The sequence below is a fragment of the Rhinatrema bivittatum genome, chromosome 5, assembly GCF_901001135.1.
Source record: "Rhinatrema bivittatum chromosome 5, aRhiBiv1.1, whole genome shotgun sequence".
NCBI lineage: Eukaryota > Metazoa > Chordata > Amphibia > Gymnophiona > Rhinatrematidae > Rhinatrema > Rhinatrema bivittatum.
In genome coordinates this window covers 218,554,448-218,570,687 of record NC_042619.1, presented here as the reverse complement: position 1 = coordinate 218,570,687, position 16,240 = coordinate 218,554,448, and the positions used below count along the sequence as shown (strand labels likewise).

General features: G+C 45.2%; 1 protein-coding gene and 1 long non-coding RNA gene across 8 annotated transcripts in view; one reads left to right on the top strand and one right to left on the bottom strand.

Moving 5' to 3' along the window:
- Positions 1-16,240, top strand: part of SYTL5 (synaptotagmin like 5) — a 186,838-nt gene that overhangs the window by 94,427 nt on the left and 76,171 nt on the right. For 5 of the 6 annotated variants that reach the window (XM_029603206.1, XM_029603201.1, XM_029603203.1 and 2 more), the window contains one exon: positions 12,248-12,469. The exons of the other annotated variant lie outside the window; for it this stretch is intronic. In XM_029603206.1, coding sequence (XP_029459066.1) covers positions 12,248-12,469 — 222 coding nt within the window. The remainder of the gene's footprint in view (positions 1-12,247; positions 12,470-16,240) is intronic. 6 annotated transcript variants of the gene reach the window in all.
- Positions 1,822-10,316, bottom strand: LOC115092397. Of its 2 annotated transcripts, none has more exons than XR_003857001.1 (3): positions 10,231-10,316; positions 2,532-2,610; positions 1,822-1,952 (listed from the first exon to the last, which is right to left on the bottom strand). It is a non-coding gene; the product is annotated as an uncharacterized LOC115092397 (long non-coding RNA). The 2 variants fall into 2 exon arrangements; XR_003857002.1 differs by lacking the exon at positions 10,231-10,316 and adding an exon at positions 2,735-2,831.

The following is a 16,240-nucleotide window of genomic DNA, read 5'->3' as shown; positions in this document are numbered from 1 at the left end:
AGAGAGAGACTGGTTGGAACAAGTGGGGGGGGGGGAGACTTGTGAGGATAAGCTGAGGGGAGAGAGGGACTGGTGAGTACAGACAAGGGCGGTAAAGAGAGATTGTGGGGGAAGACTAGGGGCAGAAAACACAAACTGGAGGAGACAGGCTGGGGGAAGAGAGCTTGGTACTGATGGGCAGAGGTGGAGAAAGACTGGGGGAAGAGAGATACTGGTGTGTCAGACTGGGGGAAGAGAGATACTGGTGAGTCAGACTGGGGGAAGAGAGACACTGATTGGGACAGAAATGTACTGGTGGGGACAAGCTAATCGGATAGAAAGAGACTGGAGGGAAAGAAACTGGTGGGGAAAGGCTGGTGGCAGATGAGACCGAATGGGAAAAGATTGGAGCTGAAGACTGAGATGGAGAAACTGGCGGGTCAGACTGGGAAAAGATACTTGTGGGTCAGTTTGGGAAGAGACAGACATTGGTGGGTCAGACTAAGAGAACAGAGACGTGGGTGGGGGGTGAAAGCTGAGGGAGAGAGAAAGGGACTTGAGGGCAGACTGAGGATAGAGACTGGTCTGGATGGACTTTGGTGAAGGGGAAGAGAAAGAATAGTGCAGACAGACTTGTGGGAGGAAAGAGAAGGGTGGGGACAGGCTCGAGAATGGGGATTATAGAGGGAGATTACTGGGGACGGGGAGCAGAGAGAGTGCAGTGATGGACTGGGGGTCCCTGAAAATTTTGGAGATTGATAAGGGATCCACACAGCCAAAATGGTTGGGAGCCCCTGTACTGGGTATGGTATTAAGTTTGGAGGGCATTGCATAATCTGTAATGTCCACACGAGTAATAATGTAAGCAGATGTTTTGTTTTCATATCATGCCAATTAAAAAAGAAAATGAAAGTAGATGGACAGATCATATGGGCCTGGAGGTATTTATCCACTGACCTATTTTACATTTCCATTCTTGATGAGAGTTTGTGCATGCAAATCCATTGTGCATATTCATTGCAGATATCCTGAAAATCTGACTTGCTGGCTGTGTTCAGACTGAGTTGAGAATGGCTGTGCTAAGAGCCATATGCATTTCCTGACCTTCATTTAAAAAAAACGCAGACATGCAATTTCAAGAATAAACAATTAAACTCTGGAATTTGTTGCCAGAGGATGTGGTTAGTGCAGTTAGTGTAGCTGTGTTTAAAAAAGGATTGGATAAGTTCTTGGAGGAGAAGTCCATTACCTGCTATTAATTAAGTTGACTTAGATAATAACTACCGCTATTACTAGCAACAGTAGCATGGAATAGACTTAGTTTTTGGGTACTTGCCAGGTTCTTATGGCCTGGATTGGCCACTGTTAGAAACAGGATGCTAGGCTTGATGGACCCTTGGTCTGACCCAGTATGGCATGTTCTTATGTTCTTACCCTTGCATAAATGTTCTGAACACATCACAAACAGTTAAAATGCCAAACTTATGATTTATTTATTTATTTATTTATTTATTGTTTTTGTTATACCGAGTTTCATGACAGGCATCACAACAACCCGGTTTACAATTAACAAAGTGTGAAAAGCATAACGTAGCGTAATAAACCATATTCTCAATAAGAACCTTGAACTTTTAAATACAGGGAATCAGAAAAAGGATGTGAGAAAGTTACAATAAAACAGGGAAAATTAACTTGGAACTGGAAGAGGGGAGAGAAAGAACAGAGCAATATTTACATTTCAGCCAATTAATGTAATAGAGTAGCAAGATTCCTTCTCTTTTATTTGCAAGAAATGTACCTCCCCCCCCCCAGTTTGGCAAGCATCCAAACAGTTTTGTGCCTCCCCCCCCCCCCCCCTAATGGGATTAGGTGGCATGGCCGTCAGATCCATCCCCTCCATGCTGTACAGGTTTCCAGTCTCAGCGAAAAGGCTTAGAAGGGACTGTCCTCATTTCATGACTCACAGATGTTAGCTGAAAAGAGAGCAAGAAGCGAGCTTACAGCTTTTTGTATATTGCAAGCTAAGAAGCATAAAGCTGGCCAGACTAGAGTACCTTATGTAGAACACCTTGTCTCCATGCCAGCCCCTCCCAATCAGCCAGGGTCATACCCACACCTTATGCTGCCCTGTTTGAGCTTACTGGAGCCTCAATAAAAATTATCAAAAGGCAAAAAGATGCCAAAAGTGTACACTTCTACAATTTTTTTTTAATTTTACCAAACCCTTTTTTATATAAACTGTTTCTCCCTTCTGCACACATTCCATCAGTTTCTCTAGGCTGAAAGTGAGTGTATGACTACAGATGTCAATGTGTCTTTATCTTAGTGACAAAGCGGTCCGCTGGTGTGATGACCCTTTTGGGATTCATTACCAGAATGGCTCTGGTTCTAATCCCATTTCAGCCAGGATAGGAAGAGGTAATAGAGGGAGGGGTGCATCATTTTGGAGCAGCTCCTCCACTGAGGTTGCCGGAATGGCCAGCTCCCTATGCTTTTTATAAAAGCAGCTTGCAGCATTTGAGTTTAGAGAGCAGGAGAGTAGGCATGCTTACCTTAGAGGTTTGTTCCCCGGCTCTGGGCTTCACGACTTGAAATAACACCTAGAGTGGTGTATTAGTGTGTAATTTTGCCCTTTATGAGAGAAAAATACTGTCATATAGTTATAATAATTGTATGCAATTTTAAGAAACAAATTGCTTCCCACCCCACCCCCAAGTATTACAGAAAGTACAGCTTAGACTCCATTATTGTATACCAGGCCGGCACATAGCTTGTTAGGGAAGTACTGCATATTTTCGCTAAGAAAGATAACAGACACACAGTGTGGGATGTTAGGTAGCTCTCTCACTCCCTTCACTCCCTTTTGGCTAGATGCAGGCTGGCACACACACTGCCCTCCCTTTCTCTAAGCTTCAAGGTCATGAACAGATAGATAGTGAGCACAAAATGGAAACATGACTTAATTAAAAGCATAAGATTGCTACTTACTTAAAGCCAGCTAGCATATTAAGAGTTAAACCTTGACCTTGGCTGGTTGTATCAGTAAGTTTGCAAAGAGTCAAGATGAAAATCCTTGGCATATACCCAGATTAGTTTCAGTAAAACTTTTTATTGAGAAGTATATTATAGAGTTGCATACAGTATTTACAGGTATTTTTATAGTGATTTAGTAGTAGTGTTTCTACCTGAACTATCATATGATTGCTTTCATTTATACTAATACAAATATTATTCTAGATATTATGTTTAGTTTAAAGAATGTTAGGTACTAGTCATATAGTAACACATATGAAAACTAGGGGAATATGCACAAAACATAATTTAACCTTTATGAGTGGTCCTGAAACATACGCAGCAAATTTCTCTTATCTGTTAATTTGGCAATATATTAAGAAAGACTATACAAAGAAATTCAAACAGCGTATGTCCTATCCCAAAGGACATAAAATCTCTAGCACCTCAAACTTCAGATAGTTTCCCTGCTGCGAGCTGACAGCATGACAAATCTCACATTGGTAAGGGATCTCCAGCTCTGACCTGTCTCCAATGGATGAGAGATTGCTTAGCTGATTTACTAGTTGGGGAGAGCCAGGAGACATTTTTCCAGGAAAAAGTGACTGCTTCTGCTACACATTTGTATATAAATATGTCCTATTAGTTGGGGAAATTGCCCTTGCTTATTGTGCTGATATATTGTATATATTCTCTTTTATTATTTGTCTCAAGTGTTCTCGTAAGCACCTGTTGTGTATATATATACTACAGAAAATATCTTTTCATTGTTTCACAAAAGACTTGGAGGTAGATCTTAAAGTACGCGCGCGCGTACTTTTGTTTGCGCAACCAGCGCAAACAAAAGTACGCTGGATTTTATAAGATACGCACTTAGCCGCGTGTATCTTATAAAATCCGGGGTCAGTGCGCGCAAGGCTGCGCAAAATCGGCAGCCTGCGCGCGCCGAGCCGCACAGCCTGCCTCCGTTCCCTCCGAGGCCGCTCCGAAATCGGAGCGGCCTCGGAGGGAACTTTCCTTCTGCGTCCCCCCACCTTCCCCTCCCTTCCCCTATCTGACCCACCCCCCAGCCCTACCTAAATCCCCCCCTACCTTTGTTGTGCAAGTTACGCCCTCTCCCGCCCCTTTTACGAAGCCCCGGGACTTACGCGCGTCCTGGGGCTTTGCGCGCGCCGGCGGCCTATGCAAAATAGGCGCACTGGTGCGCGAGTGCCCTGCGCGCGTAAATCCAGCAGGATTTACGCGCGCAGGGCTTTTAAAATCCACCCCATAGTGAGTGTTATTCTCCTAGTTTGTTTGCGTAATATAGACTACAAAGCTACATACCGTAGCATAACCCGCTAGAAGTGGGGAAAGGGACTTGTTCCTTCTGGGTGCTAGTTCCAGTAAATGATCATGGGTTTTTGCTCTTGTACTTCTAAGTTGTTCCTTCCTGTGTGAGAGCCCTGAGACCCCTGGCTGGAGGATTTGCTCAAGAGTTGGGAAGATTCTGCTGCTCTACATCCCAAACACCTTGGGCTAGATCAGGGGTGACGACTGTGCAGGAAGATTCCAGATTTTCCCAATTTTGTGATATATATATTTTTTTTACATTGAGTTATTGGGGAGGAAGATTGTGGCCACTCTTCCTACCCTGAAAAGAGCTGCTGTGTTCCCTGCTATCTGGACCTTTCCTAAGTAAGACCCTGTTTTTGTCATCTAATGAGAACTGTGAGTAAGACCTGTTTACATTCTGAGGACACCCATTTGGAGTCTTCACCCCGCAGAAAAGTGGTGCCATTGGGAGAAACTGCAGCTCTTAAGACATTATATTTTTCCACCAGTAACTTGGAAGGGGATTTTTTCCGCCCATCTAGGATTCTGCTGTTCACCTGCAAAACCTTACTTGGCCAAGCCCTAGAGGGTGAGAGTTTTCCCTGGCCCATTACTGAGAAACTTAAAAAAGGAAAAGAGTGGAGAACTGTGACTTCATGCTAGTTATGCCTAGATCTGATGTGTTCAGTGCCATATTTGCAGTCTAAGAATTTGCATAGTAAAGACTTATTTTGGACACTCTGCCCAAGCCTCCAGAGTATTTTGTTGGTGCCCACATTCCTTAATGGTGAAAGGGAACTGCTATCGCCCCAGGAATGTGAAAGTGAGTTCCTCCCCCACCTTCCCCCCTTTCATCTTGGGCCCACTGTTCCCTCGAAGCTGTGTGTGTGCACGGCTGCGCACAACTTTTCTAGTGGCCATGCGCAGCTTTTATCCCCCTGCATAGGAAGATTGGCGGGGCCATGGTGGAGCTCATCCCACCACAGCCTGCAGAAAACAAGAGACCCCCAAACCTCCAGATGCTCCTTCTTCTTGCCCGTGCAACCCCGGAGGTAAAATTTTGCTGGAGATATGCGGGCAGGAAGGAGGAGGAGCGTAGGCCCTCAAGCAGAAGAGGAGCAGTGTCTGGTAGGGCCGCTTTGAATCCCACCTCACGGTCGCCCGAAAAGATCAGGGCCGCCGTGGAGCCCATCTCCCGGCAACCCGCAAAGAGGAGGCCCAGAGGCGAGAGGAAGGTTCAGGCCCTGTCGAATGTGTGTATACGAGAGCCTGTATTTATTTTTATTTTATTTATTTGTGTTTTTCTATACCGGCATTCACGGCAGTTCGTATCATGTCGGTTTACATAAAACAAGGGGTGAGCAATACATTATAACGTACATAGCTAAAACGTAAGAGTATACATTACAAAAGTATAACAAGTGCGTAGAAGAAAAAGTTACAATAAAACAGGGGTTATTCTAACTGGGATTAGAGTTAGAGGAGAGATAAAAAGTTTAACAAGAAGTAAAACATTGTAGTGATTGGTTGGTATTGTCTGTTTCAGTTTAATAGAAGATGCTCAGTGTTGCTGCATTTGATGGAAGTGAATCATTAAGGGTCCGGAAATGCTTTCATGAACAGCCATGTTTTAAGTCTCTTCCTGAAGGTTGGAAGACATGGTTCCTGTCGTAATTCTAAGGGGATTGAGTTCCATAGTGGGGGACCTGCTGTGGAGAAGGCCCGATCTCTCAATGTTATATGTTGGGTGGTATTGTTGTGAGGTACTTGTAGATATTCTCTATATGCTTCTCTGATGGGTCTGTTGGAGGAATGTTTTTTGAGAGCTATTTGTAGATTTGTAGATTATTTGTAGATTTGTAGCTGTATGTTCAGAGAGACAGCATGTGAGAGCCTCTGTGTGTGTGAGAGTGTGTGTGTTTGTGTGAGAGACTATGTGAAAGTGAGAGCCATGTGTGTGTGTGACAGCGTGTGAGAATGAGAGCCTGAGTGTGTGTTTGAGAGAGGAAGGGTAGAAGACAGGTAGAGAGAGAAGAAACAGAAAAAGAAGACCCTGTCAAAGGAATTGGGGAAAAAAAAGCCTGGGATCAACCGATTAGAAAACCAAGATCGGACAGCAAAGATTAAAAAAATAAAATAAAAGTTTGAATTTTTAGTGATTGGCATATATTATCTTTAGGAATGTGCATTATATTTTTGTATTTTGTTCTTTCATCAGTATTCCACTGTTCAGAGTCTGGTTTCTTGGGCTTTCCATTTTATTTTTGCGTGCATGTTTCTGTTTTTAATTTGTAGTCCCTTATTCTGTATTAAGTAAGGGTCTGTATGTGTTTTGTGTGTAACTGAGGTGCAGTATTTCTGCTGGCATGTAGGTTTTCTGTAGGGCTTTGTTCTGTTAACCCCAGTAGGTGGTGTATTAGTATTCTAGGGCATGGTATTATAATTGCATTGTTGCCGTGTCATAGATAAGGCTGCTGCTGCTGTTTGAGGCCTCAGATAGTGCTGGTATGGTATATATGGCAAGGTTTTACTTCATTTTGTTTTGTTTTGCAGAGGTTTGTATTCTCAGTGTCTGGCAGTGAAGGGTTTGCAGTACTGAGATATGTGTATGTGAAAAGGTTTTTGTGTGCATACTGTTACCAACATTTCATCTAAGGAGTGGGTTGCTGAGAGCATAAAATTGATAGGCTTTTTGCATCAAAAAAAAAAGTAGTGCTCACAGGATAATGAAACAAAAAAGTTTTGCTCACAAGCAAAATGTTTTGCAAACAGTAACCCAATGCTTAGCGGCAACATTGTTTGGACCTTGGAGGATTGATTCCTCCCCATTGGAAAAGAACCCTATCCCGGGGCCGTACTGAACTATGAGAGAGTGGGAGAGAGAGCTGAAAAGTGGCCCTAGGACCCCCATGTGCTCCCGTCTTCTAAGGCAACCATCAAGCAGGGGTTACACCAGGAACATCTGCACTGAGGAATTGACGGACCTTTTAGAGGGTAATTTTGAAAGGGACTTCTGCAGGTAAAACAGTGTTTTATGTGCAGAAATGACTTTTTTAGAAAATTGCCCAGCCGGTGTGCGGGGTAAGCTTGCATGTGCACATTGTGTTCTCGCGCGGGTTTACCCGTTCTGTGCAGAGCTGTTCACGGGGTGCAGAGTTGGGTCGGGGTCTGGATTTATGCGCCTGCGTCCGTAAATTTTGATCCTATACATGTCACTTTTTTGGGAAAGTTTTTGTGCGCGCCAGATTGCAGGTGTGATTTGTGCATGATAAGATGTGGGATGATTTGCAAAACGAACATAACACACACAAGTTCATTTTGAAATCGGTGTAACTTAAATGCATGCATTTGTAGGGTAAATTACATAGGATATTTGAAGGCCACCCTCCTTATGCCCTGACCTTCAGGCACGAGGAGGGTGATTTTATAATGGGCTCATGCAGGGCTAAAGTCTGCATGTACAAAAGCGCACGCAGACTTTTATCCCCAAATTTTCAAAGTTGTCCTTATGCACACAAGCCGGCCTTGAAAACGAGCGGACGGGACCCATCGAGGCATCACTGCGCGCACTTAAACTTGCTCATTAGCGGCGTGCTTGTAGATCTCTGAAAATTCGAGAGCATGCATTTAAACGTGGTCTCCGCTCCACCCCCAACCCAGACGCCTCTTTCTTATATCACTTCTGCGTGTATTTCTATGCGCAAAAAAATTTCCCCTGAGCAGTTTTGAGAAACCTATTTACGTGCATAATCCTTTTTGAAAATCGGGCCCTTTATACGTGCCTGTAGGTGGTGACATTCGTCTCCGCGTCGATGGCATGCCAGTGTGAATTTTGCTGCTAATTCATCCCAGTTACCAGCTTGCTGTCAAAACGCATGTGAATGTTGCTACCCTGCTGACCTCACAGAGTCAGGGTATTCGCAAACTCTCACTGCCTTGGCCGAAGCAGCTGTGGTGGCTCTTGGCATTCACCTCGAATGGTCAACTTCTGCAGGGGCAGTAAAGGCTCATGTATGACTCGGCCATGGTTAATTCGTCATGACTAGCGGTGATATCGAGCACCATGGTGATACTTCGTCACTTTGAGCACTAACTTCATATGTTTATTTATTTATTTAAAGTTTTTCTAGACTGACATTCGTTGGAGACATCATATGGGTTTACATTGAAACATAACAACAGCGGAATTGCTTTACAGTGGAACCAAGTTGATAACAAAGAACAGTAACTAAGGGGGGGGGGGAATAACCAGGGGAGGACTGGGTAGGGATTTTAAAGGTTGTGGGATTTAAATTAGCTGTATATAAAGATCAATTTGATATAAAGATCACTACCTATTTACAACGTTATACATAGTAGCGAGTCAAGGAGGTTGCTATGAGAGAATGAAGTGGTTAGAGAGAGTTGTAGGGGGATTTTGATAGGAGCTGGGGACGGGGGAGGAGGAGCGGTGAAGTTGAGGGAAATAGGGTGGAAAGTGGCAAGGGCTGAGAAAGGGTGGGTCATGGGTACGCTTGTAAGAAGAGCCAAGTTTTTAGTTTTTATTTGAATTTTTGCAGGCAGTGTTCTTGGCGAAGGTCGATGGGCAGTGTGTTCCATAGGGTAGGACCTGCAATGGAAAGTATGCGCTCTTTAGTGGAGTTGTGGTGGGTAAGTTTGGGAGAGGGAGTGTTTAATGTTGCTAGATAGTGGGATTGGGTGGGTCTGTTGGTGTTGCGGAAGGTGAGGGAGTTATTGAGCCACTGCATATTTTGGTTATATAAGGTTTTGTGTATGATGGTGAGGGTTTTGTATTGGATGTGTTGTTGTTTTGGGAGCCAATGTAGATCTCTGAGGATGGGGGTGATGTGCTCGTTCCTTCAAGTGTTGGTGAGGATGCGAGTGACTGCGTTCTGGAGCATTTGGAGGGGGGTGAAGGTGATTTTGGGAAGGCCGAGGAGGTGTGTGTTGCAGTAGTCAACTTTTGTAAAAATGGTTGATTGGAGCACTGTCCTGAAATCGTTGAAGTGGAGGAGGGGTTTTAGTTTTTTTAGGGTTTGTAGCTTAAAGTAACATTCTTTCATGGTGGTGCTAATGAATTTTTAAAGGTTAAGTTGGTCATCAATGACGCCTAGGTTTCTTATATGATGCATAGTAGGGATTGAGGGTGGGAGGGAGTTGAGTTGGGTGGAGGTGGATGAATTGTGCTGGGGTGAAATTATCATGAATTCCGTTTTGGAGGTGTTGAGTGCAAGGTTAAGGCTGATGAGAAGTTTGTTTATGGCAACGAGGGAAAGATTTCCCAGGTTTTGATTGCATTAGGTAGGGAGTCAGTGATAGGGATAACGATTCGTACGTCGTCCGCGTGTAAGAAATGTGTAAGACCAAATTCAGAGAGGAGGTGGCAGAGGGGCAGGAGGTAGGATAGTGAGGAGCCTTGGGGAACTCCTTGTGGAAGGTTAATTGCTTTGGAGTCGGGGTTACCTATTCTAACTTGTTTGTTTTTTTTGGGGGGGGGACAGTGTTTTGCTGGGTTTTTTTCTTTTCTTAATGTACTCGGGATTTTGAAAACCTCTAATAGCAGAACACCGACCGGCAACCCCAAAGGTTTGCAAGCTAGGACAACTTGTAACCTTCTAATGAAACCCAGGTGTAAATTTTAAACAGCTCCCACCCCCCAAAAGCCCCATAATGAGGGCAGTTTCCAAAGGTATGTACATGTGTAAGGACATGTCTACCCAGGTAAACATTGCCTGCCCCTCGTCCCTGCCCCCCCCCCCCCCTCCATAGCACGACTGTGCAGGGTGTACGACTGCACCGGTAGTTTCAGACGTTCTGAAACACGGCAAGGGGACGGGATGGGAAGGGTTAGTGGGCACGCGGGAGTTTCACTCGGGCACACTGAGGCCAATATTGAACCGCTGCTTAGCCGCATAAATCACTTACCATCTAGGCCCCGAGCATTGGTTTCTAGTCGGTTCAGTGTTGGTCTATTGTAAACCACAGTAATAATCACACTGTGGTGAACAACAACAACGCGGGAAGCAAGTGGTGGTTTTCCAACTTAACTTTTACTGAGTGAAGATGGAAAGTTGATGAAAAACGTTCCATTACAAGTTCCCGGGGGAGTTTATACACCCACGCTAACCATCCTGTTTCCTCCCATGCATTAAATGGATCATTCCTTCTGGGAGAGATCTGGAAGGATTTCTATTCTGAAATTTCTTCCCCCCCCCCCCCCACATTTGAACCGTTCGTTTTTTGTGTTTGGTTTCTTTGGACATCACTGAAGCAGATGGGATAGGGAAGAAAATTGTGCTCCAGTTTTTTTTGGGCAAAGCAGATGTTTCCTGACGGCGTTACCGGCAGCTGAAAATCAACATTTATTTTACATAAGAAATGCAAGAACCTGAAACCATCTCGTTGTGTAGCTCACCGGATGCCACTTACATTTCCTGTTGCAAAGCCACGTTGCATGTCCTACGTGCTGTGAGGTCAATCTTCGAAAGGCCCGGGGAGCGCCAGAGTTACCCAGATACTCAGCACCACTAATCCGGATAAAAGTGCCGCTGAATGTACTTGGCTAACTGTGCCGCTCGCCAGGCTTTTTTTTTTTTTGACTTATGAAAGGGTAAACGGCGTTAAGATCCTTTTCCCTCTTGCTTTCCAAGATATCAAAACCTGAAAGATTTGTAGCAGCCCAAGCATTGAGCAAAACCCTCCCCTCCACCCCCAAAGATATTAAAAAAAAAAAAAAAAAAAGTAGCAGCAGTCCTTTCATCCTGGAGAGCAGGTAATAGATGAATATTAAGTGCTGGTGTCTGTGGGCTGTTCTGGTATTTGAAGAGGAGGTTAAGAGCTTCTCCGCATCCCTGCTGGACTTCGGGGACATTTTTGGAGGTTTGAGGGTAGAGGTGTGGGGATTGGCAGCATCAGGTTGTTTTTAAAGGCAGGGGATGTGGGTGAAGGGGGGGGGTGGCGCCGCTCAGCCACTAGGGGTTTTCTTTGGGGGGGGGAGGGTTAATATCTGTGCAGGGCGTGAGGTGTCAGTAGCTGCTCCTCCACTACAGTTTTTCATCTTGGATGGCGGGAGAGAGGGGAGGGGGGAAATCAAGGCCTATCTTTTGGTTCTCTGGATAAATGTAGGACAGCTGTTTGGCAGATCTGAGTTATTGTAATAACTTTATCCCGCTGGCACTGAGGGGGGCTCAAGCTTGGATTAAGCTCTCGGCACTGCTGCTTTTCATCCAGGTGGAATTCCGTGCGGGCAACGATCGGCCCAGACAAAATGTAGCTGGTGAAGAGGAGGAAATTTCAAACACCAGGGTTTGCCTTGACTAACTTGCTTTTCTCTTAACCAAGTCTCTTGTCCTGTATGTTTTTCTTATTAGATTGTAAGCTCTATAGAGCAGGGACTGTCTTTTTTTTTGTATGTTTGTACAGCGCTGCATATGTCGTATAGCACTATAGAAATGTTAAGTAATAGTAGGGAGGAGGAATAGCCTAGTGGTTAGAGCAATGGGCTACAAACCAAAAGACCAGGGTTTGAGTCCCACTGTTGCTCCTTCACTTTACCCTCCATTGCCTCAGGTATAAAACTTAGATTGTAAGCCCTCTGGGGATAGAGAAATACTTGAATGTAATCTAATGTGATATCTCAGATCAAACATTGGTATATAAAAATAATAAATAAATAGTTTGTCTGGGTAACTTGGACAAATCCTTTGAATATTGACCCCTGTAAGTGCTTCCTCTTACAAGAATATATTTGTTCTTACAAGAGAAATCCAATGTAGATTTGTTAGTGAATAAGCCATACTAGTCATTTGGCAGCCAAAGAATTACTTAACCAGGGTTTGGTTTTTTTTTTTTTTGCCTAAGGCTTGAGAGTACAGAGAATGACGTCCTTTCGCGGTCACCGTAATTCACAGCCGGTTGCTCTTTCTCGTCTCCTTTCCTGCAGGAGGTTAAAGAATGAGCTGCTAGAAATCCGCAGGCGGGGTGGCAGTCGCCAGTTGCAGCGACAGCAGAACAAGACCAGGGTCTGTGCTCGCTGTCAGAAGAGCCTGGGCTTGATCTTTGACCGAGGGGACCTGTGCCAGGTGTGCAAGCTCCGGGTCTGCAGTGCGTGCCGCCTCGTCGACTCCGCCAAGACATGGCAGTGCACGGTGTGTGCCAAGACTGCGTAAGTGCACTGACTTCTGTAAGCAGGCATGAGGATGCCTGTTGGGTGTTTTTGTAATGATGATCTCCTTATTTCAGCAGCTTGTTATTTAATGCATTGAAGGAAAAGGCTTTTGATAACATGCACCTTCGTCTTCCGAATTCCCTGCAGTGAGTAACTTATGACACAAGATACAGTGCAGGCCACGAAAAGGTTGCAGCTTCCTGTGAATAATCTGTGGGCAGCTACGGGAGGATTGTGGATGGCAGCATTGAAAAGGAAAGGGGCTCCTTGTGCCAACCTGCAGGCACCCATGAGTTGCCTGCAGATTGCTCCATGGCAGCAATGTTTTTTGTTTTTTTTTCTTTATAAATAGTCTGAACTGTGGTCTTGTGATTGACAGGTCAATACAGTAAAGTGCGGCTGCGGTTACCCTGCTCCTAACCCGCTTTCTACCCACTTTTCAACCATGTTAGTCCAACCCGCGATACACTATCCCCTTTAACCTACTCTTACCGCGTCCTTAAATCACCGGGTAACCCCTTCTGCCCGCGGCATGTATATTGCATGTATTGCATGTATATCGCTGCCGCTCCCGATCGTGACTGCAGACCTGCGCGACCGGCGCCAAAGCCCCGCCGGGGGAAGGTAAGGTCACTGCCCACCCTCCACACCCGGGAGACCCTAGCGCCAGCCGCGCTCCCAAAGCGCCGAAAAACCTGCAAAACAAAACCGGCGCATTACCGCGCCAAGGCCCGCCCACACCACTACCTGAGACCCAATCAGGGTCAGCCAGACAGACATTTAAGCCTCACTCTACCAGGCGCCGCGCGCCGTGCGTCGTGCGCCGAAGGAGCGCGACAAAGGGGCCTGCCCCTTTGTGCGCCCCTTCGTGCAGCCCCCTGAGGACGGAGAACCGTGGACTCGGCAAACGTTATCCCACTTCAATACGTCTCCCGCACCTACAAACATCCCCCAAACATTTGGCTTCACTAGTCAACAAACAAAATCACATATCACCCTGTCCCATTAAGGACCACAAACGCTTCACCCTCAGCGGCCAATATTCATCGCCTGCCACAGCAATCTCAGAATGCCTCCATCTTTTCCGATCCCAATCCTCCCACACTGTCCACCTTCCAAAGGACATTCAACTCGACAGGCCCATCACCACAACCTAAAAACCCTATCTCCAATCATGATCACTCCCTTCACCCAACTGCTAGGCCTCACACTATTTTCGTTAACATTATTCAATGCGCAATCACTAACAAAGAAATCAGTAATACTAAACGACTATCTCATCGATGTGAAACCGGATATATGCGCAATTACTGAGACCTGGCTTAAACCCTCAGACTCTGCAATAATTAACCAACTACCCACAGAGTCATATAACTTCTTCTCCATTCCACGCCAGGGAAGAAAAAAAGGAGGAGGTATCCTCCTAGCCACAAAAAAGGACCTCAGATTCACTCAGCACTCCACCAATACAAACTCTAAACTTGAAATTGGCTTCTTCTCTTCAGACAAACTACAAATTCTACTTGTCTACGCCCCTCCAGGTGTCCTGGAAACGGACGCCTCTCCTCTGGTCGAACTAACCACCTCCCTCATCAATCTGGACGCTCCAGCCATAATCTTAGGAGACTTTAACCTCCACGTCGACAACTCTAAACTATCACCCAACTGCGAAGCCTTACTCACAGCATACTCCGCTTTAGGTTTCACTCAACTAGTCAACAAACCCACACACAAAGCTGGCCACACGCTTGACCTCATCTTCGTCAATACAGCAATCAAACCTGTTCAGCACCCCACTTACACGAAGGTCCCTTGGTCAGACCACTCCCTCATAACATCTTCATTCTCAATAAAAGACACCAGTCCTCCTTGCATACCCTCCCCCTGCTTCACTTACAGAAAAACATGCTCCATGGAAGATCTCAGCAATCACTTATCATCACACCTCACTCAAGTAGACTTCACCAATCCTAATTCAGCTCTACGATCTTGGAACAACATTACGGAATCCATTGCCAACAAGCTATGCCCTCTAACAACAAAAAAACCGCACCCCAATTCATCCAAAAGACAACCGTGGTTTACCCCAGAGCTAAAAAATCTCAAACTACTGCTAAGACAAAACGAGGCTAAATGGCGCAAAAACCCAAGCACCACCACGCTATCTACCTATAAATCAACTCTTCAACAATACAAATCCAATACACTAAGATCCAAGAGGAACTATTACGCATCCAAGATCCACCACCTAGTCTTCGATGCTAAAGCCCTCTTTAGCTACGTTTCTAACCTCACACAAACAAGCCCTCCAGAAATAGCTCTCACCCAAGCCAAATCTAAAGCGGAAGAACTAGCAATATTTTTCAACAACAAAATCAGCAAACTTCTAACCCAGCTTCCCTCTAACACCGTTCATACATCAACCTCACCTCAGACCGCCGTCAACAATACCCGCTTAACTGAACTGGAACTCACTTCCTCCATCGAGATCCAAGATATCCTACGGAAAATGAAACCTTCCTCTCACCCATCGGATCACATCCCCTCGAAATTGCTTCTATCAATTCCTGACGCCATCTCCAAATCCCTGTCAGACATCATAAACTGCTCAATACAACAAGGATCTTACCCAGATGACCTCAAAATGGCCTCGCTCAAACCACTACTCAAGAAACCTAACCTAGATCCTAATGACCCAAACAACTACCGACCGATCGCCAACCTCCCCTTCATAGCCAAGATCATGGAGAAATTGGTGAATACCCGACTCTCAAATTACATCGAAGAAAACAACCTCCTATTCCCATCACAATACGGATTCCGCAAAACACTTAGCACGGAGTCACTCCTCATCTCCTTAACAGATCACCTCATCTTGGGCCTTGATAAAGGACAATCATTCTTACTGATCCTACTGGACCTTTCGTCAGCCTTTGACACCGTTAACCATTCCCTACTCATTAACCAGCTAGCCTCCTTAGGTATCTCAGGCACAGCACTCTCCTGGTTCATATCTTTTCTTAGCAATAGAGGATACAAGGTCAAGCTACAGAACAAAGAATCCTCACAACACCCTTCGTCAGTAGGAGTCCCACAGGGCTCTTCCCTGTCTCCTACTTTATTTAACATTTACCTCACACCGTTATGCCAACTTCTCACCGACCTCAACCTCAAACATTTCCTGTACGCTGATGATATACAGGTCCTGATCCCCATTAAGGATTCCCTCGCAAAAACGCTGTCTTACTGGAACACATGCCTTCAAAAAATTCAACTCCTCCTCACCAGCCTGAACCTGGTACTAAATTCAGGCAAAACAGAACTCCTACTCATCACCTCTGAGAACAGCACCATCATCTCAACACAGCAAGACACACCAACAATTACACAAGTGAGAGACCTAGGAGTCCTAATTGACAATCGTCTGAATTTCAAAGCTACTATCAACAAAACAACCAAAGACTGTTTCTACCAACTACAGGTGCTGAAAAGAATTAGACCTCTTTTCTATGCCCAAGATTTCAGAACCATCCTGCAAGCAATCATTTTTTCAAAACTGGACTATTGTAACGCCATCCTACTTGGTCTTCCCGCCTCTTACACCAAACCGCTGCAGATGGTACAAAATGCAGCCGCACGAATACTGACAAACTCCAGGAGAAGGGATCACATAACCCCCATCTTAAAGAACCTCCATTGGTTACCCATACACTTTAGAATAATATACAAGGCCATTCTTACCACATACAAAAATATCCATCTACTGGC